Source organism: Rhagoletis pomonella, unplaced genomic scaffold (genome assembly GCF_013731165.1).
Source record: "Rhagoletis pomonella isolate Grant_MI unplaced genomic scaffold, Rhpom_1.0 Rhpom_scaffold_00010, whole genome shotgun sequence".
In the NCBI taxonomy this organism is placed as follows: Eukaryota; Metazoa; Arthropoda; class Insecta; order Diptera; family Tephritidae; genus Rhagoletis; species Rhagoletis pomonella.
The window spans coordinates 8,690,104-8,713,988 of NW_023458564.1; the positions used below are offsets into that span (position 1 = coordinate 8,690,104).

General features: G+C 38.2%; 4 protein-coding genes across 9 annotated transcripts in view; 2 read left to right on the forward strand and 2 right to left on the reverse strand.

Annotated features, from left to right (window-relative positions):
* LOC118746020 (protein JTB) overlaps positions 1-16,168 on the reverse strand; it is a 42,062-nt gene extending 25,894 nt beyond the window's left edge. Inside the window, exons 1-2 of one of the 3 annotated variants that reach the window (XM_036479742.1) lie at positions 15,765-16,168; positions 14,512-15,202 (exon numbers count right to left, since the gene is read on the reverse strand). In XM_036479742.1, the coding sequence (XP_036335635.1) occupies positions 14,524-14,988 (465 nt within the window). In that variant the 5' untranslated portion in view covers positions 14,989-15,202; positions 15,765-16,168 and the 3' untranslated portion in view covers positions 14,512-14,523. Of the gene's footprint in view, positions 1-14,074; positions 15,203-15,764 lie in introns of those variants that run through there. The other 2 variants (XM_036479739.1, XM_036479741.1) reach the window with 2 other exon arrangements.
* LOC118746021 (dnaJ homolog subfamily B member 13) lies at positions 592-4,326 on the reverse strand. Its single transcript, XM_036479743.1, has 4 exons — positions 4,072-4,326; positions 3,657-4,008; positions 3,198-3,598; positions 592-1,772 (listed from the first exon to the last, which is right to left on the reverse strand). The coding sequence occupies exons 1-4, from the start codon at positions 4,292-4,294 to the stop codon at positions 1,642-1,644; spliced, it is 1,107 nt and encodes a 368-aa protein (XP_036335636.1). The 5' UTR covers positions 4,295-4,326; the 3' UTR covers positions 592-1,641.
* LOC118746016 (patj homolog) lies at positions 10,659-13,989 on the forward strand. Its single transcript, XM_036479736.1, has 2 exons — positions 10,659-12,488; positions 12,544-13,989. Exons 1-2 carry the CDS (start codon positions 10,845-10,847, stop codon positions 13,594-13,596), a joined length of 2,697 nt encoding a protein of 898 aa, XP_036335629.1. The 5' UTR covers positions 10,659-10,844; the 3' UTR covers positions 13,597-13,989.
* Positions 16,169-16,269: 101 nt separating the features above from the next.
* The window catches only part of LOC118746017 (DNA polymerase epsilon subunit 2), a 181,648-nt gene continuing 174,032 nt past the window's right edge, over positions 16,270-23,885 (forward strand). For 3 of the 4 annotated variants that reach the window (XR_004993750.1, XR_004993748.1, XR_004993749.1), the window contains exons 1-2: positions 16,270-17,082; positions 17,146-18,074. Coding sequence is in view for 1 of the 4 variants with exons in the window: in XM_036479737.1 (XP_036335630.1) it covers positions 16,380-17,082; positions 17,146-18,023 (1,581 nt within the window). In the remaining 3 variants the exon portion in view is untranslated. Of the gene's footprint in view, positions 17,083-17,145; positions 18,127-23,885 lie in introns of those variants that run through there. The other variant, XM_036479737.1, reaches the window with a different exon arrangement.

Sequence of the window (23,885 nt, forward strand, 5' to 3'; positions counted from 1 at the left end):
TAAAAAAATAAAATAAAAACATGCATAAGTAGATATGTATAACAGAATATGTTTGTAAGTAAGCTAACTGAATTAAAAGCAGCAATTAAATTTAAGCAAACTTTTTAAACACACAAGTTTAAACAATAAATATGAACATGAATGTGCCATTTAAAAATTTAATTATTGAAAATAAAAATACTCCAAGTTCTTTAGAAAATTAAAGTAGTCAAATTTATGTGAATATTGATGTAAATTAAGGACTTGCAGTTGCATATGTTCGTATGTGTAAAAATATTATTATTTACACGCGTATAATAACAAAATTCAACCCAAAAATTTTACAAATAAAAAAACTAATAAATAATTAAGTCTTAATAATTAAGACTTAAGTCGTTTGTAAGTTTATTTGATGTCCATACTTTTTGTATTAATGTATGTAAATAATTGTATAAGTCTTAAACGAATTTTGTAACTAATTTTTTTACAAATACACATATAGTACATTTGGACTTGCATACAAATTGACACAACTAAAAACTAGCATAGATCATAAAATTTTTAGTAGAATTGATTTTTTTTTTTAATTAAAAAAAACAAAATTATCTTTAAAATCTAATTAATATTTTTTTTATTCGAAAATAAATTCACGCACCTACATACGTTGCTTAACTTTATGATATCTTAAAAAACTGCACTTCCGCTGCTTGTTATTTTCTAATGCCGAATTTCCACTAGGCATTGAAATGACAAAAAATTGGAGACTTTTTAAAAATGCCAGGTGGAAATGAATTAATGATTATTTCTTTAACGTAATGGCTCGAATTTTTTTGAATTCCCAACTTTGCCATTACAATTGTTGCCATTTAATACCTAGTGCCAATTCAGCATAAGAGTTTATTTTTTAATGTTACAGAAAATTTTAAGTGCCTTAAATTTTTTTTGTTCACTCGGAAATGTAGAATTCAATAACATATGTAAAAAATTTATGTTTCTCCTTTCTTTGGCTGAGATAAATCACTTTTTTGCACGGGCTTTTTATTGTTTTTTTTTTCTTATAGATCACATCACATTATTAGTGTTGTATAATGCAAAGTACACAACTAAGGTTTCACACAACAGCGCAATACAAACACACATGCATACATAAACACAAATTGGGAAATTTTTAATATACATATACCTATATTTTTAACAAATCGTTAATTAAGATTTTTTTATAAAAAGTTCGATCGCTTAATCATATACATACACATGTATATACTACATGGATGTGCACATACATTCATGTAAAGAAAAAATTTCAAATTTTTTGCCTAAACAGTGCAGTCAAATTATATACATACATACATTTTGAATTTAAATACTTCACAAAAATAAATAAAAATAATTATATAAAAATATGTAATCAGACAAATATGGATATAGAAAATGTATGATGTGCATATACACACACGCATACATATGTACATATTTGCGTACATACATATGTCGTTTATGTACATACATACGAACATTGATGGAAATAGTACATACATGTATTGCAAATCCATTCAAACGTAACAGTCCTTTACGTTTATACGTTGAATTTAAATAAAATAAAAAAATGCTAATTTAAAAACAATGCTTTATGATCTTTCAACTGATTTAGTTTTACTTCGTCTACTTCTTTTTCAAAAGTTTTTGCAGCGGGTGTGGTGCGTTTTCAGCTTCTTCTTGCATTTCATGCAGTTCTTTGAAGAAGTTCTTGGTCAATTGGCGCATTTTGTTATTCATAAACTTTGGATACTCAACTGAAAGAAGAAACAAATTTTATTATAAAATAATACTTGCATTTAATTGTTTCAATTCATTTTGTATTGTTATCTTAAAAAGATTGAATAACAAAAACAGTAACTCCTTGAAATAAGTGAGCACGGGAGTTAGAATAGGAAATATTTCAACAAATGGTCTTGAGCTGCCTACTGAGTTGTGTACAGCTTGCCTGTCGCTACAGCTAACAGCACAAACTTCCGGTGTAAAAGTACTAGGATAATTCTCCAACGGAATGGAGATCTTGATTGGCTTTAAGGCCGTATATTCATGCCGCTATACCTTCGTCAGTTTTTGAGCCACCTGGGAGCCACCTTTGGGTGTGGGACCGAAAGGTGTTATATAAAAGTGTCGCGTTCCAGGTCGATTAAGCTGTGAGATAGGAATCTTGGTTGAGATATCCTCTCCCAGTCTGCTGTAAATCACCTTTCTCTCGCTAATGTCCTCATACATAAAGTTGAGGGGGCTTTGTTGGCAGTCTATGTTCTATACATATGTATGGGGCAGGTGGACATGGCTCCCGTTATGCAGGTACACGCCAGTCGCTGATGCCTAGACAGCGATGCCTTCACTGTATTCAGAGCGGTCCTCTCGGACAATGCTACCGCTTCATATATACACAACCGTTGGCCTGATTATCATGGGGTGCATCCGCCGCAAGATGTATGGCGTGCACCCCCATTATTTACTGGTCAGTCTTCTGCACACCATTAAAGCTCGAGTTGCTTTTGTGACAGCGTACTCTACCTGCCTTTTCCATAAAATTTTGCATTCGAAAATTGCCCCTAGATATTTTATTTCATTGCACAATTCTATCTCTGTACATCCAAGCGTAAAAAATAGGGTGCCTGCCTTGAAGGTTTCTTCTAATGGTAAAAGGGATTATGGCTGCCAGAGGCAGGGTTGATGTTAAGACCCACCGTGGCACACCATCTCTTAGTTAGTGTTCTTAAGACAATGTCACAGAGGGTATTTTCGAATATGCCCCTCGTTATGATTACCATATACATACATATGTCAGACGCTTCCTAGCGGGCCTATAAAAGTCGTCGATATCTTCTCCTACCGGAGCCCTGAGACGTGGGTGGTCGGCAGGGCTGGAACGCTTTTTTGTTCGCTTGTTATGTAGCTGTCGTCTGGCCGAAAAAATGGTTTATCTTGGCTTCGCTAATCTCTTTCTTATAGGTGATTAGGGGTGACGAATAGCCGTCACAGTTCCCAGTACATTGTAACCGGTTGAAGAGTTTCCGCTGTGCCCTGAGACTGCAAATGAGTTGATAACTGTACCTACCTTATGGGTTTCCCATTGTGCGCGGACGTGAACACAAGAGTGAGAATTATATATAGCCGAGCATCACTATATCCCATTACAAATGTTAAGAGTTTTACCCTATTTTAGTGCTTACCCTGAAATTTGATTATCAAATCTCCGAAATTTTTTCTCTTCACACCTGCGGGCTTCATATCGGGAGCGATTGGTTGATTTTCACACTTTGGCAGTCCCTCTCTTGGCATCACTTTTATATAACCCGGATGAACCACATCGGAAACAGTAATTTTCAAAACGCGTTTATCTAAAGTATTTAATTTAAAATTAAATCCACAGAGCGCCTCCTTTAAGGATATATTATGCGTGTAGACCAAGTTATGTTGCTGACTGCGCACGAATAATGGATGCGGCTTATCGGCAGTAATGAAAATTATATCGGCCGGAATCTGCGTTGGACTGCGATCACCTTCCTCTCTAAAACAAAATCGTGTACCTTCGGTGGTACCGAACGGTATTTTGAGTGTGAGAGTTTTCTTTCTAAAAAATATATGTACCATTAAATTTTAATAAAATTACTTATTATGCAATTACATACTTTTTCTCTGTGCCCGTTTCTTTGGAATCGATAAATTCCTGGCGCCAGACGTGCATCAATTTTGTGCAGCCCGTAAATACTTCTTCTAATTCCAAATAAATTATTTTCTCTACTGGCGGATCCTTCTTGCGCACACCAATGCCATGTTCCAATGATGAATAGAGGACTGGTGGATTTGTTACGATATCGATGATATTTGCATACGGTGAGTAGCTGCCAAACACGTCGTGATAGACCTTCATATGATCGCCATGATATTGATAGGGTGGGAAGTAGCCGTTGGGCAGTTGGATACCTTGAAAGAGTCCTGCCTCTCCAAATCGGTCGTAGATGGCGCGATACAAATCATTGCCTTAATTAAGTTCACATTGCATTAAAATTTTTTCCATAGACCTTTTTGAAACCAACGCCTTACCCAAAACATCGTACGCCATATTTACGTATTCCCATTGGCGATTCAACGACAGCGTTTGCATGTGTGTTGGCCCAAGATTGGGCACAAAATCGCGTTCATATTTCGGATCACGATGTGGACACAACTGAATGGCTAATTTACGATATGCCAATGTTATAATCTCTTTGGGTGCATCACGTGGAACGTTCAGTATGGCATAATAATCCAGTTCCGTGCGATTCATGTTATACGCGTAAATAACAATTAAATAAGTGGAGGTAAATTTTCAATTTGATTTAAGCTCAAAAAATTTGAAGTTGTGTTAGGAGTGCTCAAAGAAATCATTTATCTGCAATAAGTAGAATGAAGATTTTTTCATAATCCCTCCCATTTTAGCTTGTGCTATGTGGTCAAAGCTGTGGGTTATGAGAGTAAACGTAAACAGAGTTAGATTGCTGATAGGACAGTCTTTAGCCAACTAAAGCCCGAGCGCGAATGTAAAACCAATTTTTTGCGAATAAATGCGTTCTGAATATTGTTCCTAGTAGTTTAAAATCCATATTAGTGAAAATACCCCTGACATAGCCAGAATACTCCTGATACGCTTAAGACAGTCCACTCCATTTTGTGGTCTGTACTGGGTTTAGCGTCCTTAGTCGGGAGCAGCATCAAATCCTTCTGTGAAGGTATGGCCTCGATACCTGTAGCTGCAAGACTACGCAAAGCCTTAACAAGTGAGACAACAGAAACAAGACAATCCCAGTTTCTGGAGGCCACTACCGTCAAACAGAGAACGGAGTTCCGAGAGCCCCATGTGAGTGGAAACTGGCATTTTCCCGCAGTAGTCAATCGCATCGGCGTTCGATCGCTACAATTACCCTGGTCATGATGGTATCCGCGAAGTTTTGCTGGAGCGGGGCGAGGAACTTATACTGCCAAACCTAGTAAACCTCATCCCTAGTTAGTTAGTTTTCCACAGGGGCGGCGAAACGCCCTATGCCCGGGTGGGTAGCTCTGCTGGTGGCAAGAGTATAGAGTTAGCAGATTTCGTTAGAAAATCTTATGGTGTATTTACATGGTATCAAGGTACATTGAACAGGTATTATCAGTAGAGCAGCTGATTTGATTTATTTTCAAATTATTTGGTCTCGAAAATGTCAAATATTTTTAATTTTTTCTCACGAAAATTATAAGTTGTTAAAATCCATTTGCTTGTGAAACCTTTTTCCATACAAAACAAGCGATTGAATAGCAGCTTTTGGAACGTTCGCCCAACTCGGCAGCACGACCGCTGATTACTGGGCCTTGCAAAGGATGGATCAATGCTTCGAGAAGCAAACAAATTTACTAGGAAAGAAAGTTGCATCAATTTTTATTTTTTCCAATTTCAATTTTTTATTTTTTATAATTTTTTGTATTTCACATGGCACGCTTTGATTTAGAAGAAAAAAATCAGAACAGTTGTTGACACTTTCGATACCAGAAGCAACAACAAAATACACGCAAATGTTGTTTTTGCTCTACTGATACTACCTGTTTAATGTGCCTTGCATGGTATGAATCTGTTCATAAGCCGTATGAATTTTCCTATAAAAGAAGCACCAACTCTATGAAGAAATGAATGAAAGCGATATATATTTAACAATTTTGACTTGTATACTAGACAATATTTTTTTTTGTAAACAACAAATAAAAGAATCTTATTTTGTGCTAGCTTCGAAACTAGAAGCTCATTTTTTTGTTAAATGTGCTTTAAAAAGGACCTACTGCCAATAAAGCCTTGTGGATTGCTATTTTTCCATATTTGTAATGCTTCCATTTAAACATCTTTGTGGAAAAACAGTTTTTTGTTCAGAATTGCATGTTTACGAAACGTTTGGCATAAGTTGAAATCATAGGGATGCCGTTTTCTTCCGTTTCTCAGTGGATTTTATACTTGATTGGGCACCAAAATATGTATGCAATACTTCTACATATCTTCGTTTAAAGCACAAAACCGCGCATAAAGGAAATGCAAAACCTCGTATGGGAGGTTGCCTAAATTTTAAAAACGGTTCTATCTTTTAAACTTAATAATCTTCTCTCCTTATGTCTAAGTCGATATTTTATTATATCGATATTTTATTATAAATGGCTAAGGGCTTGATGTCAGGAGCTTCCGATGACCAAATATCTTTTTTGGCACAAATTTCAGTTCCGAGGTTTTGCAGAACCACGATACGCGCTTTTGTACTTTAAACGACGAATATGTATATCGCTTGAACAATATGTTAGTGTTTGGCCTAGCTTCTCCTCCGATATGCGGCGTGCGTGATTTTGTCACACAAAGTAAAGGACAGTTTTACGCCGACTCCGAACGGCAATTGTATTTTAATGAGAAGTTGTTTCCATGACAGAATACACTCGGAGGTTTACTATTACCAGCAGAGGGGCAACCACTATTAGAAAAACTGGGCTTGAACTCAGGCTCTGCGTAATGCTCTACAGCAGCCGGCACTACTTTTACATATATTGCTGGTATATTCAAAATACTATCCCGAACTTCGGAGTGTATATATGTAATATAAAAAAGAATGAGAGGTACTATTAGAAAATGTACCCAAAATTCTGGAGCAAATGAAAAAATGCTCATTGAAAATAGTTCACACGTATAAATTAAAAGATATAACTTAATAGGTTACAGCGCTAAACAAAAGGAAAAGTTAGAAAAAATAACAATGCGATTTGAAGGAAACATGAAGCCATAAAATGCTTGTTTGTTTCGTTAATACTCTGAACTTTGTAAGATATGGCACTGTATTATTTGCAGTAGTTTGCAAATATTCACTAATGGTTCTAAAATCGCAAACATTTTCGTGGGATGTTTTTGTTTGATTTCGAATTGAAAATACATTACGATCAAATTTTCATTTCTTTGCCAGCTTGGAAAATATAGGCTTATTTTTACTTAAACGTGATATAAAGCTCATTAAAATGTTCTGTAATGTCTTGTTGTAAGTTTGTTATCATAGTTCTTCGTATTTTTATTGTCCACTAAACGTGAGTGGCTTCAATTTAAAAAGTTCTAGTACAAAGAATTTCTTTGTTTTGAATTTGTTTGTTTATTGTTTTTAATTTTTAAAATTCATACTTTTGACATGTATGTGAATGGCGGAGTTGCCGCTTTCCTCCTTTTCGGTGGGTTTTTATATTAAAAAGGCATCAAAATGGGAAAAACCCCCCTTGGTATCTCTGCATCTGTTAAACTTTTTATGGGAAGATGTATGAAAATTCAACTTGCTATAATTTCATATGCTTAACAGTATCACAACAGTATGTTTACAGTATCTCCCCATAACTTTTCATATGAAAAAATTTATTATATGCATCCCACTCCATATCATTGAATTCCTCATTAGAACATGTAGTCCCTCTATTTTAGCGTATCAACAGTTCATATGGCTTCATACCATGTAAATGCGCCATTATTGTTTCGTGTAAAATAACTCCCTAATCTGTAATTAGAAAATGGGATTAGGGCGCTGTTACGCATACGATCAAATGATCCCTGGTCACCAATTGTTGTTGCTTTCACTGCACAACGAAAAAATTGAGTGCGAGCCAGAGAACTGAACCGCATGACCAATCGATTCAAATTTGACCAGCCGGCTGAGATCGAATCACTTGTCGTCTGACACCAATTTCGGGATACATATTTAAAATTTCTTATTGCCTTAAATTAAGTCAACCTTTGTTATGTAAACAGGTGGCAACGCTCCTACATACAGTTTAGAAATAAAGTACTTTAAAAGCCGTTTTGATCGATACCCATATGGTAGTAATTCCTTTGACCAATAGCACGGTGCAGCGAACAAAGGTGGCGCCGTCAGTGGTACCGCTACTTTGGTTTTGCCGATTTTGACAGTTGTGGTAACTTGTAAATAAACCTTTGTTTACAAATCAGCGAAAGAGAAATATGAATTATAAGTGAAAAATCAGTTTAAATTGTGTTAATTTGCAATTTGTGAGTGATTTTTGAGTTGAAGACTGCGTAAAAACTAATACAATGAAGTGATGTGTGTTAAATTGCGACAGCCGTCAAGATGCAAGAAGCGTAGATGCAAGTGTAGCGCTGGGACGAATCGCTGCATTTTGTGTACATAGGGCACGGCAAAGCCGTTCCCGAAATATTTCTCTATTATTATATTAACAGCAATTCCTCACAATGATTTTGTTTCTGCTCCACGCAGCCTCCATTAGCAAGTTAACTAATCAATCCCGCAGAGATGCTGCTGCAGTTTTCTGCAGCAGCCTTAATTGCAAAGCAATGGAGTGTACTAAAACGTTTGCTGAAGCAGCCTCAATTGCAAAGCAATGGAGTGCACTAAATTGTTCACTGTTCTCTAATAGATTAGGTGAAAAATGCAATATTTTCGCATTTAGCAAAATTAAAACACGTTTTTCGCTGTAAAGTGAACTGCTTTGGCAGTTTCAACTCGTTCTTCTTTTCGCTCTATTCGTTGTTTACTTGTGGTACACAAATGTCAACGCCCAGGACGGCGCAATCTTGTATTCTATCATTCTTGGACCAATAGTGTACATAAAATTTAACTTTGTAAACAGGTGGTAACCATGTTCAAAATATTTTCAAACTAAAGCTTTTTTAGACCTTTTTGGTCAGATATCCGTTTTGTGATATACATTTGAATTACATAATTCCATTAACTCAAGTTGAATTAGTTTTTAAATCTTAGAAGTATGAGGGAAATATAATTTCTTCGAGGCATTTTTGATTGATATCCATATTAAAGTAATTTATTTAAACTATTGCATATATTCAATTTAACTTTGTAAACAGGTGGCAACCCTCCTACATGTAATTAAGAAATGCAACCATTTCGACAACAACAACAACATACCCACATTGTTATAATTGATTTAACTTATAAATAATTTGAAATCATTTTTTTCAGGTGGCAACTCTTTTTGAAAAAACAAAACGGTATTGCACATCTACAGGCCAAGTAGGTGTGATAAGACAAAAAGTTTTCGCGTATTATGCATTGATAGATTACTGAAGGAGAAACAAATCCACATTAAGTGCAATCAACTTAAATATGTACATACATGCATACATACATACATATACTACGATTAGGTTATAAATGCGTCCCCGGAACGGCGCCATCTGTTACTCAAACGCCGAAATACAAGCACATACTTTTTGTCTCCTTCTCTCACTTCCAGCGCATGCATGTGTTTGTGCAAAATAATGACGAAGTGATTTTGTATGGAAAATCATTTATGGTGCATTTACATGGTATGAATCTGGTCATAAGCCGTATGCATTTTTCTATAAAAGAAGCACCAACTCCATGAAGAAATGAATGAAAGCTATATATTCTTCTTTAAATGTCGTATTCACTTTCGCGTGAAACATCTCAACAAACGGCTGCAGACGCAGAAAGAACTTTGTTTTTCTTTGGGAAATAGCAAGCTCATAAAAATTATTTTATAACAGTATTTATAAATTGGTCTTATATATTACACAATTGTTGCGATCCCTAACTCGCAAGAAGTAGCAGAATTTACAGGAATTTACCAGAAAGCGTTCCCGTACTCGGTCCGCTGGCTTATTTTGCTTTTTGACAGTTTTACAGGTTTTAACCCAGAAAAGTAGGGGAACGCAACTAATAATTTAAAATGCTTAAAAATTCCAATGTTATTTTACTCAATGTATCAGAAACAAATTAACAAATTTTAACTAAAGAAAATAAATAAATAAAAATAAACTTCCAATTCACTTAAAAACGTCAACTGGGGAATTGTAATTTTTTATTTTTCCTTACACGCGCTCATTTTTATTTTTACTCTCCCGAAAACTTTGACTTTTGAAAGTTTGACGTCAAATTGGCTTCTACCTGTTTTTATTGTACCATGGTTCGCAAAGGCAAAGAATTCCATTTGTATTCTTAGTCCCCTTTCAGACACGTCAAGTCTTGCTTTCAAGTCTGCTCGTTCGTTGGCGAAGGAGGTGGGAAGAGAGGGGAAGAGTACAGATACCTCCGAACCGTCAATTCGTTTCAAGTTTTCTTGTTCTCTTTTGATCTCTTCGTTGCTTCCCGTTTAAAGAACCAAGTAGTTGAATTCAATAAAACTTGATGCGTGTGGAAGCAAAGAGAAAACACAAAAGAGAATGCGATAAAAAATGCTTTCAAGACTTGACGTGTTTGAAAGGGGACTTATGTACGCTCACACACATCTGTCAAAACTTGTCGTTCACTTGCGAATGCTTCATGATCGTTAAGTGTGAGCTTGAAAAAAAGGCATATTATGGATTTTAAACTAGTTTTTTTTTCCTATAATTCTGAAAGTTATTTTAATTCTCTATCTTTTGATGCAACAACTATTGCAAATAGTTAAGTAGTTTATTCCTTCCAAAGGATTGCAATATAAGAAGTATTGCGTGATATTAAAATTGCGACTGTTATTTCTAAAATAACTGCAAGGGAGAACGCTTCACAACACATTTTATGTAAATATTTACGAATAGTGTGTAGAAGAATGCATAAAAACAAAAGACGAAAAATAAGTCCAATAAAAATCTTTCCTCAAATTGGTAACACTTATTAGCAAAATGGCAGCACTATATTTCCCTACTTGTTATCACTTTTTGTAATTAAATTAGCGAAGCAAATCGACAAGTGAAAATTTTATAATTTCGCCAATTTACAAGCTATTGCAGGCAACAAAAGCGAAAAAATATTTTAATTGATCTTTATATTTTGTGGTAAAGTTATCACTCATACATTCCAATGCATTTAGGTGCAGACATATCTAGTGCTCTTCAGCAGATCGAGGCCGTGAAGAAGGGCATCGATGAATCTGAGGATGCAAAGCTGCAAATGCAGACGGCAGAGAGCCTCAAGACTATTTTGGATATTTTACAAGATCCCGTATTTCGCACCATAGTACATGTGCAGGATTCGCTATCTGAATTGAACGCTCAATTGGCGCAACACCCATCAATGCTTCCCAATGACTTCGATATCGATGTGGCTGGCAACTTGGTGTTGAGCATCAACGGTGGCGATGTTATGTATGATTTCTCATCAGCACCGCTTTCTCCACATTCTGGACCAAGCAGCCCAGGAAGTGGACAATTGACACCGGCGGGGTTAGCGTGCGCAATCGAATCGGATGATCAAGGTCGTCCGCAGTCGCAAAACTCTAAAATTGCAGGCGATCTCTTTGCTGCCGATTATGCGCAGATACAAGCAATAGAGTTAGTTAATGACGGCACCGGACTAGGTTTTGGCATCATTGGAGCGCGGACTTCTGGTGTGACGGTAAAGACAATTTTGCCTGGTGGCGTCGCCGATCGTGACGGACGTTTGCGTTCAGGCGATCACATTTTGCAAATTGGCGATGTAAATTTGCATGATATGGTATCAGAACAAGTGGCAGCAGTGCTGCGGCAATCGGGTACGCACGTGCGTCTCGTAGTGGCGCGTCCAATGGAGCAGTCTTCGCCAGGACAATTTTCACTTGAACCTGGAAGTGCAATTGTACCAACGCGAGTACTTGTCGACCCAGTTGAATTGGAACGTTACTTAATCTCTACTGGTTATCCGGAGATATTTGGTGAAAGCTCTACAGCTTCCACGCCACAAACTACCACAGAAGATGATCGTTTTATCTACCGGTCGGACGACATTTCAAAGCGTCCACCAATGGCCGTTCCTACTATAGATTTTGAAGAATTATTGGCATTACCCGAAACGGAAAAACTGCAAGTAGAGTTGACCAAGGATGCTAATGGACTTGGTATCACCATAGCTGGATATGTATGCGAAAAGGAGGAACTTTCAGGCATCTTTGTTAAAAGCGTATCGCCAGGTTCGGCAGCGGACATGAGCGGCCGTATACGCGTTAACGATCGGATTATAGAGGTGGACGGTCAATCGTTGCAAGGATTCTCAAATCATCAGGCGGTTGAATTACTTAAGAAATCGGGTCAAGTAGTTAATCTGCGACTGGAGCGTTACTTACGTGGTCCCAAGTACGAACAATTGCAGCAGGCCATTGCTGCCAATGACAAGATACCGAGTATGCCGTCGACACCATCGAGAGTCAATTTGCCTTCGCCAATAGCACCTGTTACTTCGCAACGCTCTGCAGCAATCGCCAAATCGTTGGCTTCAGCCCACGCCATGGAGGATCTCCGCGATGCGCCTTTGGATGGCATAACCAATTTGCCACCAGATATGGCGCCAGATACATTTATGGGCGTCACTTCGGCGTCCTCGTCTGTGCAAACCACCACTTTGAGTAGTTTTGGTTCAGGCAAAAAAATGATAGCAGTGCGCGACTCCATTGATGGTACTCCTAAAATTATTCCAACCGACGTATCTATCGGTTCGGTTGGCAATTCGGAGAGTGAGTTTGCTGGGGCCGAGGTAAGTTGAGCCATTATCATGTTTTTTGTACCTTAATTAACATTCTCTTGCCCAGGAACCACTGCACGCTAAGAATACAGGTTTGATTTCACGTCACAAATACTACACCGATCCAATACTAGCGCCAGATGTCGAGCAAGAGATTATACGCAAGTGGAAAAAAATTGTTGGTACCGATGTTGATGTTATAGTCGCTCAAATTAAGAAGTTTGCTGTCGGTGGTTTGGGCATATCGCTTGAAGGCACTGTCGACGTTGAGGGTGGACGGGAAGTACGCCCTCATCATTATATTCGTTCAATTTTGGCTGATGGTCCCGTTGGCGTAAATGGTGTACTTCGATCTGGCGACGAGCTTTTGGAAGTGAATGGCGAACGTTTGCTGGGCATGAATCATTTGGAAGTAGTAGCTATTCTGAAAGAGTTGCCCCAAGATGTGCGCATGGTTTGTGGACGCGGCAAGACTGCTATAATGCCGTTCTCAGATGACACACTAAAAAAATTAAGTAGCAATTTTGAGAATTTACTGCCGGCTTCAGATCGATTGGTGAAAGCCAAATCCGATGGCAGCTTGGCCACTGCGGGTTCGGTCAACGACGACTCGTTCAACAAGTTGAAGTCACGCTCGTTGGAGCCACTCACCGGATTGGCAATGTGGTCGTCCGAGCCGCAGATTATCGAACTGGTCAAGGGCGATCGCGGTTTGGGCTTCTCCATACTGGACTATCAAGATCCATTAGATCCAAACGATACGCTAATTGTTATACGCTCGTTGGTACCTGGCGGGGTGGCACAATTAGACGGTCGCCTTATACCTGGTGATCGTTTGCTTTTTGTCAATTCAATCAATTTAGAAAATGCATCTTTGGATCAAGCAGTTCAAGCTCTAAAGGGTGCGCCAAAAGGTGTAGTTCGCATTGGTGTGGCCAAGCCTTTGCCAATGACGGATACCTCTTTAAAAAGTGCCAACGGCAATAGCAATGAATCAAAATGTGAAGACGCTTCCATGGATACGAGCGTAACGGGTGGTAGTGAAAACGTTTCCATGCAGCTAAGCAATGCATCCACAACGATTGTTGAGCCCGATTTGATATCCGATCGGAGGAAGTAGGTAAAAAATATATAAGTGAAATAAGAAATGAAAAGAAACAACAGTCGCCGAAGAGCAATCAAAATTAATTTCTTATGTGCACCTAATGTATTCATTGGATATAGCTAGAGTTATTCACTTAGAATATATGTACTTCGATATTATATTGTATTACTCTAGCAAAAGAGGTACATGATGCATTGACAACGTATTGCGATTAATAGCAGTCGAGCAAATTTAACGCAAGGATTGATTGAGGAACGGCGCTAGTTTGATGTTCATACTTATCCTAAATTGGCGGTTATTCAAGTGTACTTAAATTACATGTATTTATCTTTTATACATTTTACTTGGCAATATTTATAGTTAAAAAAATCATTTTTTACATAATCTGTTTTTATTCATTTAATTGTATTTGCTATACATTTTTATTAAACTTATAATTTTTATTAAGTTATTCAATATATTACTAAATAAATAATCGAATGTTTTATTCTTACAAGATTAATAATGGCCCAAAAATTATACATAAATCAAAACAAAGCCACGCTTCTAATGTATCAAGAGTAGTTTAAATTAAAAAAAAAGCCCGAATTAACTTCAGACCTGGGCGTATCCTACAGTTTGCGCTAACTCTGAGCAGCAGAGATGCCAAAAATGGCCTCAGCTATTTGCTTCAGAGGCCGTCACTAAAATTTTCAAATAGTTATACACACCTATTTTCCCTCGCTTAGGCCAACTCGTCCAATAAAATAACTTTTAACTAATCTAGGAAACTTAGCATACAAATCTCAAAACTTTACTAGGATATAAAACCTTAGTATCTTCAACCAACTACACTCAAGTCGAAAAATGGAAAGCTGCAAAATATAAGTACGCATTATACTTTAAAACTCGGACACAATAGGTAAATTTTATAGATTTGCACATACGTACCTCGTTTTAATGCTATTGCATGCGATTCAGTCTTCGTTCGATTTTTAAATGAGTTCTCCTTGTCAGTATCCGTTCTCGTACATATGATACTAAGTAGCTAAATAGACCAACAATAAAACATGTAATTTCGAATTTAATAAAATTACGCTGGTCAATCAAGGCCACCCGATCGCAACTACGCGTCACCGTCTCGCCACTCTTGCAGCGTAGCACCTCTTTATAGTGCGTGTGAATGCAGACACCAAGACTTTTGCTTATAATATCGAATTCGGTACAGGGATGACACTCCAAGATTACAGTATATTCCTCTCGTTGCCAGCAAGTGGAATTGTTTTCAATGACGAACTGTTGTGCACGCGAGCGCCGAGTAGTTTCACTGTCCGGAAAACGGGATTCCACCATTAGCACTACAACGGTCGCAGACACTAGCAGGCTGAGTCCAAGCAGCATGTGACGTCGTTGGCAGGTGTCTAACATTTTTAATTTCAAGAATTTCTTCGCTAGAAACCCCTTAAATAAGAATATTTCCCCTTTCGTTGTGTTTTCACAATTTCTTATAATGAGCACAAACAAATGTGCAGTGTCAAACTCAGCTGATACCAAGTGCAGACCAATCTGTATAAAAAGTCCTTCCAAGCATGAGCACGTTGCGATCCCGTACGAGTCCGAACTTGAAGTTTCTACCTGTTAGCTAAAATAAAATAGAACGTTACTCAAATCGAAATTTGATTTTTAGATCGTGGCATGGTTGTATAGTAACTTCTCCAGTAAAACATTGCAGCGAGAGCGTAAAAGCAAAAATAGAGCGTAAAATTGAGAAGAAGAGAAAACTAGCAGAAAAAGTTATTGAACACAAAACTAGTAAAAAGTTGCAAGTGAATAGTTGTTGCACCGTTTTGATATTCTACTGTAAACATTTTACTATTTATAAATCAGTTTTAAACTCTTTGCTTTACACACAAGCACTTACACTGTCCAGTACATCATTAATATTTTGATTTCCAGTCATTTTACTTTTGTTTGTGCTAAAGAAATTCAGCAAATGGCGGCTTTTGACATTTATTCTTCTTCTTCTTCTGCTAGCTAATTTCTGCTAGTAAAAAATTCACTAGCAAGAATTTGCAGCTCTCCCGTGTTGTTACGCTCTCGATTCAGTGCTCTCTTGCAAATTTTTTGGTTTATCATACACTTTTCCAGTAAAAATTTGCAGGTTCCAATACAAATTAGTACTGACTATTGGTTACTATACAAACCTATAGTATTGCGGAGAAAACAGCTGCCATTTTGTTTGACTCGATTCGAAACGAGTAATCACTCGGTCACGAATGACGAGATACGGGCCCAGATTTTACTTGAAGTCGATCCTGTTCTCTAAAAACTAGGACACGAACGCCGCTGGACGTAAACAAGAGTAATGAAAAATATTTATTCAGATTTTTTCTTGAAAGCTGTATACTAAGTTGAATTTGTAAAAATTGTTTCAAATTTTCACGATTTGGTGTCCATGTGTCCAAACAGCTTGCAAGAAAATTGCTGCGAATAAACTAAAAATTGATCAGATGTTCAGGACGCTTGCAAATTATTACGGGTTTTGCGTTATGTACTTTGGTTAGTTTTCCTTCTCTCTGAGTTAGCCATGGTGCAATTTTTATGGTGCTAGCTCAATAATGCCGTAACGCAATTGCGCCGCCCAGCGACTACTTTTCCTTCTATGAGTCCGAATTCGCAGAACAAACCTCAACCTTTATGTTTGCAACTTGGGCGCACTTTTTCACTTTTTTGGCGCCACTTTCGGCTGTGCAAAATGCTTTTGTTTGTATTATTTATTTCTTTGGAATTTACGCAAAAATTATTAATTTTGTACTAAAATGGATGACCTCACTAGACTAAAAAGGAAGATTACCAGCTCGTTCAAGCTAAGCGGCTTTCTTATACGTTCGGAGAATAGCGCATATTTGGCCGAGCAGCTCCTGCCATTTGATGAGGCTGAACGGGAGAAGTGGCTGACGGTGATCACAGAAAATTTGCAAGGCCAGCGTTTGCAAACGACACAAGTGGAAAGAGGAGTACTTGAAAAAGCTATAAATGAAATTAATCGCGTGGGCCTGGATGAGGGCGAGACAGTCTTTACGCTTATTGATGCATTCAAAGTGCCACGCTACCATTACAATACCCAAAGCAAGAAATTCGAATTGAATCGAGATCCGCGTTGCATTCTCACACAACCAGCGATGAAATCAGGATATTTGCGTGAACGTTATGCCATGCTGTTGCAAAAGACTCTGCGGCATGAGTTATTTGCACCACCTATAATAGAGGGTGGCGTTTCAACGGAATCGCAGGTAAAAAAGTTTAAATTGCAGTATGCAGAAAATTTGCTTGCGTCATCCTCGGTAAAGGAAGCAGTGGTACTCGGGTTGCTGACACAGTTAAAAGAAGGAAAATTTTACATAGAAGATCCTACAGGTTGCCTTGAGCTGGACTTGTGCGGAACGCGCTTTCATTCAGGTTTCTTCTGTGAGGGCTGCTTTGTGTTGGCTGAAGGTTCATATAACAATGGCGTTCTCAAAGGTAATAATTTTTAAAAATCTACGATAACTAATCTGCCAAATATAAACACTAAATTTATCGCAGTTGATGGCCTGGGTTTTCCGCCAGCTGAACCCGCTACTAGTTCACGAGCATTTTTTGGAACACAAAACAGTTGGGGTGGCGAGTCTTCAAAATTGTTGAAATATTCCATAAGGCTGGAAGAATTGGAGAGTACCAACACTGAAGCTACGCTTGTGTTTCTGTCGGATGTGCGTCTAGATAATCCTGTTGTTTTAGAACGCTTACGCATGCTATTTGTTGGCTACGATTCCTGTCCACCTGTAGCAATAGTGCTAATGGGTTCGTTCGCTGCTACCAATAGTAATTATCATACATTGTCGCAAAATTTGACTGCTCTGGGCGCATTAGCTGCGGGATGTGATCAGTTGAAGAAGCAAACGGATCTGATATTAGTACCGTCTTGTGAAGATCCTACAGCACCGAATATTTTACCACGTGCCACCCTACCTGAATCACTTGCGACGGGTTTGCGCAAAGCATGGCCGCGTACATTGCTCGCGACCAACCCTTGTCGTCTGCAATATTGTACACAACAGATTGTTGTTTGTCGTTTGGACTTGATGGCTAAGTTCTGTCGTAATACGTTACATTTTCCACCCGATACTGATAATATCGAACAACATTTTGCACGCACACTAGTATGCCAGAACCATGTGACTCCCATACATCCGATTGCCATGCCAGTGCATTGGGACTATGATGCCGCTTTGTGGTTATATCCGCTGCCCGATTTGGTAGTTATAGGTGACTCGTGCCAGAGTTTCGCAACAACTCAACACGGTTGTACTGTGCTAAACACAGGATCTTTTGTTAAATCGAAATTTGCATTTAAAGTTTATATACCGGCGACGCGCACTATTGAGGATTCGGAAATTCCAGATGATATGACAATGGAATAAGCAAATTCTTATTTTATGTTGTGATAAGCAAAATTGTACTCTTTATGTTACGTAAGTATGTAGGTTTTTATTTAATATGTTTAAATACATTTGTGCAAGCATAGTTTGTTTACACTTACAATATGAAATATATATGTACATTCATATAGAGATATATTTGTGCATGTATATATGCGTACATTATGCTACTCTTGTAACTGAAGCGCCGAATCAAAGCAGTGCTCATATGTTTTCTGCTTGAAATTGCTAAATTTATTGTCATCCCTTCAGTGTTTCACTCTTGCTGCCGTGGCAGAGGCGTGTGCTGGTTGTGATAAGAATAGAAAGCTGTTCTAAAACCATCAACGAGCATTAGCTGAGGCATCATTACCATCATAATAAGTATTCTTATAGTCAGCAACAGTAGCAGAATCTCACGGCGCGCAATGTGAGCACACTATCAGACTGCCTGAAATCGGTAACAACGTCACAGCATGTGTTCCATAGCACACAAACAGTATGTGAAAAAGTTGTAAAAAATCAACTTAATGCGACTTGTACGCAGCTCACAATCTGTTACGGTTCCAAGGAAGCAAAATGAATTTTCAGCGTGCATAGTTGTTAGTACGATACATGTTTGAAATCAGCTTGGCGCTGTGCGGTAGAATTCTTAACCCAAGAAACTAAAAATAGAAAATTGCTTAATAATTTATTTACGTATCATTCTAAACGCATGCGCAAGGTATCGTAAATGAAAAAGTATTTTTGTACATTCGATAGTTTGACATGGTAGCGACGATATGTCAATAGAGTTACTATTCTTACGTGTGCACATACATAATTTTGAAAGCGATCTTAGTCACTTCATGTCTTTTGTGTTTAAACGATCATTTACCTGTATCTGTATTAGTTCAACTTCATCAACCAAAGGTAAACGGGTTTGTCATTAGTTTATGAGAATAGGACAATTTACAGATGCATTTGGTTACTTGCAACCGGTCATTTAAACTCTAGAGGTATGAAGGAACTTAGACCACTTTAAAAATTATGGGCTCATACATTCATTAACAACGATTCATGCACCACACCTACCTTATAAAGCCCCAGTGTTTGAAACCGACCGTCGCCGAGATGCCAAAAATTTCAGGGGCTTACTTATAGCTTACTCATAGCTTACTTATGTTAATGTTACACAAATTAGAAGTCTATCTTTGTCGCCCTATCATTATTAAACATTTGGTTTGTTGGTATACTTTATAAGAAGTTTCCAACTTAAGGGACCGTTTAATTTTTATACATACATATCACACCGTCTTCAAAAGAGTCACAACTCAAAATAGTACGTTTGCGAAAAACTATTTCTTAGGAAATGATAATCATATGGGCAAGGACGACTTTACCTTAGGTTTTTTCTAACAAATTATGTATAACAAAAATTTGTTCCATCTTTTGCTGAAAGGTAAATAAAAGCGTTGTGTACATTTTTTGCGCATAATCTCACAAATGCCAAATTTTGAGTTGGTGTGCGATATGTTTGCTTGAATGTATGCATACATACATATGTACTATGTATGTATGTATATGCAGTTCAAGGGAACCTATTATTTTTTATGAACTAAAGCCGATTTAGAAAAATATTGTTTCGTCGGTTGCACATGGAATATGGCAAACGCTTTTGAATTCTTGGTCGTTGGGATGTTTGAAATACATATCGCCGTTTAAAGTACAAAACCGCGTATCAACAAAATGCAAAACCGGGTATCAAGTTAATGCAAAACCGCGTATGTGAGGTTGCATAAATTATTTTCTAGAGAGTAAAAACACTCATATTTCAAAATGGTTCTCTTTTTATAAAGAAATTCCTAGTATATTTCAGGATGAATGGATAAGGATTGAGCCAAGAACTGTGTGAGCAAATTAGAGATGGGCACGGGACTAAATATTCAATCCCGTTCCCGCCCATCCCAAAACTCGATTTTGAAGTCCCGAACACGCCCATCCCGACGTTTTTCAGAATTGTCCCGCGGGTTCCATAGGCCCGAAGTCTATAATTAAGATTAATTCACATGTCTCAAATTAATTTTAAATAACAAAAAAAAAAACAATGAAAGATCTGGCATCTTTTGATATTTTTTTGCTTTGCTGTTCGTTTTCGTCTCAATAAAACATAAAAAAGTGCTAATTTCATACAACTTTTTTAAGGAAACTTATGAATTTTCGGAGGTTGCAAGTTTTATCGGGAGTGTCGGGAAAGGATTCTGGTCCCGTCCCGCTCGCAAAATGTTTAAAGACTTCCCGATGCCACCCATCCCGGCCATTTTGAAATCAGTCCTGTGGGTCCTGCTGGTCCCGCGGATCCTGCGGGTCCCGATACCCCGTCCCATCTCTAGAGCAAATCCAATTTTTGCCAGCAAATGTCAGTTACGCGGTTTTGCAGAATGACGATACGCGGTTTTGTACTTTAAACGACGAAATGTATGTATGTATATACATAGCAGGCATTTAAATACTAAGTATGTACATAAGTATATATGAATATTTTTATGGGTTTATACGCGCTCAACATGAATAGGTACACTGCTTATATTTTTACTATCATGTAGCGGAAAATCTTTGTCTATTCTGATTTTGAAGAAAAGTGGTGAAATATTAGAAGAAAATACTTTGGACGATTGTTTTATGTATTAAATATACACAAAACTATACTGAAAGCCAATTTTATTATATGAGGCACTCGTTTGGTGGAACCAAGCAGTCGGGCTTTCGAACCACTCCGTCGGCGTTAATGCTTAATATAAACGTTGAGCCCATAGATATGTATAGCAGGCGGAGCTGTCAGTAAGGCTAAGTGGGTTGGACTTTTAAGTTCGCCTCGAGCTACATATGGGCACTCCAGTATTCTAAAAAGCTTCATGTTCGTACCGACGCTAACATATCACTGCACGCCGATTTTGGGTTCGAAGGGGTTTTTAACCATCCCTATTTAAGCGAGAGAGGACTGGGAAGGGCCAAGTATCGGGAATTGGGGTCCTAAATGTATTTACGGAAGGATCGAAGCTAAATGGGAGGGTAGGTGGAGATGTCTTTTGCGAAGAACACCATTAAATTGAAATTTAAGCTAAAAATTAGGCTATAGCGTTTTCCAAGCAGGGGTAGTCGCAATACAGGAGGCTTCGGATACATTATATAATAATACATTTTTGAAAGAGCTGAATATCTATTCGAAGGCAAAGCTAGCCGTCCGTTCGAGAACCTCCTTATCGAACACATCGGATTAAGCTCATTTGGGTTCAGGGTCACAGCGAAATCACTGAAAACTGCATGGCTGAGGAGCTGACAAGGCACGGAACCCAAGGGAAATACTCCCGGGTAAAGAAAATCTGAGTGGGTTACTCCTGGACCGATGGGAGTTTGGTCAGCTCAGCGTCCGCTTGGCGAACACCTTAGAATGCAAGATGACTAAATCCTGCTGGCCCCGTGTAGACCGGATGAGGTCCAGAAAGCTTTTGAGACTAAGCAATTTTCACATCTCGCTATTGATACGAGTTTTAACTAGTCGTTGCGTGATAGGTAAGCATGCGATAAGGCTGAATGGAGGACGATGACGTGCAACTATCTCACGCTTGCTGCTTTTGTGGCCTGCCCTGGTGTAATTATCACAACACCTGCTGCTCCGCTTTTGGGAGACTAAGGCTTAAGCACCTAGGGTCGCACTTTTTCCACACTCCCGATGAGCTTTCGGAAATGGGTATCAGTCACTTGAGGAGCTTCGTGGTGGGCCAAAAAAAAAATCGCCGTTAACAATTATTTTTTGACTTTTATTTAAATACTCCTTTAAATAACAGATTTTTTTATTTTTATTGTATAAATAAGATCCTTCAATACTGTTATCTAAGACATATAATAAAAAAATAACGTTATTTATTGATTATTTAGATAAAAATCAAAAATAATTTTTATTTTGATTTATAAAACAAAAATCGAAAATAATGGCTATTTTTTAATTTTGCATAAAAATTACAAATAAAAGTTTATTTTCAAATTTTATTTTCGGTGAGAAAATAAATCGATTGGTATGTATCACTTAGTTGTAAGACATTTCCTTCATAGCGAATTTTTCAATGACAGTTTTCATCAATAATTGTTATGTTCGTTCCCTGGCTTTTCTTATTGCTCTGCTCGCTGTAGTCCATTACCTTGAGAAATGCAAATACCTCGACTTGAAATAATGACGCATGTTCCTCAAGAGATTGTCGCCATTGCTCTCGATATATTCTAACTACTTAATACAGAAGTATTTAGGTATTTTTGTTGTAGCAAGTAATCCAGAACTATGGTTGGTAGACAAAGTCCTTCACTATTTCAAAATTGGAACTTCCAAAAGAGACTTGTGTCCCATTATGCGAGGACTCTTTGTGCACAGACTTCGTTTGTCTCTTTCTTTAAGCTCAAATTTGCTACGATTACGATCCTTCTGTTTCTTCGTTTGATCTCGAATGGCGCGGTTAGGACTTCTCAATTTGGAGCAAGCTATAAGTTTTGCTCAATGTTATTCTACATAGGCTTATTAGTTTCTGCGGGGATTCCGAATTATACAGGCACCTTCCAGGCTGCAGAAGCACACTTACAATTCAGCTGCAATGGACAACAGATCGAGATCGAGCAGATTACCGTCTTCATGGATCGGCATGAACAGCTGGGTTCCAAGAAAAGAAGCTGCACAGTACTTCTACCTGGTTGAATCCCGCCGTCTACTATGTACATATGTATGTACTCCGTAAGGATAGTGTGGGAGACAATGGCGCAAGTCTAGCGTTAAGTCTCTTGCTCTCAAAAGTCTGAGTAAGGTATCGGATATGGACCCTAGGCCCTGCTGCAGCATGCATGGGTAAATATCATCTGGACCAGAGTATTTGTATGCCCTTAACATTGAAGTAGTCCACCGCAACCTTTCTGTTGACAATTCTGTCCGCTAGGCCTCTTGTCCTTTTGTTCATACGCACTGCGCTGACGGTGTTTGCGTTAGCACTTTGGTCTTGTGTATTGCAGCCCGGGAAGTGAGTATCCAATAGAAGCCTGCTAGTTTCCTCAGATATAACAGTGTAGGTTCCATCGGGGTTTTTCCAAGTGTGTAGCCCGTTCGAATAATCCAATATGAGGGCCTTCTGTAGGTGCTGAGCAGCCGCCAGGGAAGATATTCCCCCGTAGTACTAACGCCATGTGTCTTCTTTGCATCTTCTGAGCTCACTATTGTAAGCAGTTAGGGCCGATCTGTAGGCTGACCAGTCACTAGTCCATTTGGCTCTGTTGAATAATTTTCTAGCCTTTTGACAAAGCTTTCTGAGATTATTATTCTACTAAGGAACGTCTCTTTGAGATTTCTTATTCCTCTCTGGACAACTCGCTTCAAAGACCGATGAGAAAGTGTCCTAGAGTAGAGCGGATTGGAGTGTGTGGATAAAATATCCGTCACAGACAAGTTCGCCTCATGTTGTAACTGCAGGCGAAAGAGCTCCCAGTTTGTATTGCTAGCATTCCTGTAAATCAGGTTGGTCTCGTTTAGGGTCCTTATATCATACCTAATGTGCTGATGATCTGACTTAGATACCTCAATTGATACGTGGCAGTTTGAGATAATCGCAGACAAGCTGGATGGGTAAACTGTCAAGTCTAATACTAATAGCCCTGATAGCATTTATAAATGTCGGCTCATTACCCCGGTTAAGAATATAACGTTGGTGCTTAATAATATATTCAAGAAGTGTCTCATCTCTGGTGTTAGTGTCTGAGCTGCCCCACACTTGGTGATGGGCGTGCCCCGACTTTGAGCCAACTTTTGAGCAGTCTTGTTGCTCTTTAGGCTTACTTGCTGGATGCTTAGGC

Bases quoted from the DNA above. Each gene is read 5' to 3' on its own strand.
- LOC118746021 (XM_036479743.1), bottom strand. From the start codon at position 4,294: ATGAATCGCACGGAACTGGATTATTATGCCATACTGAACGTTCCACGT. The intron at 3,599-3,656 runs GTATGTAATTGC...TATATTTTTTAG, and splicing joins GAAACGGGCACAGAGAAAAA to AAAGAAAACTCTCACACTCA. The intron at 1,773-3,197 runs GTAAGCACTAAA...TTCTTCTTTCAG, and splicing joins TTTGATAATCAAATTTCAGG to TTGAGTATCCAAAGTTTATG.
- LOC118746016 (XM_036479736.1), top strand. From the start codon at position 10,845: ATGCATTTAGGTGCAGACATATCTAGTGCTCTTCAGCAGATCGAGGCC. The intron at 12,489-12,543 runs GTAAGTTGAGCC...TCTCTTGCCCAG, and splicing joins GTGAGTTTGCTGGGGCCGAG to GAACCACTGCACGCTAAGAA.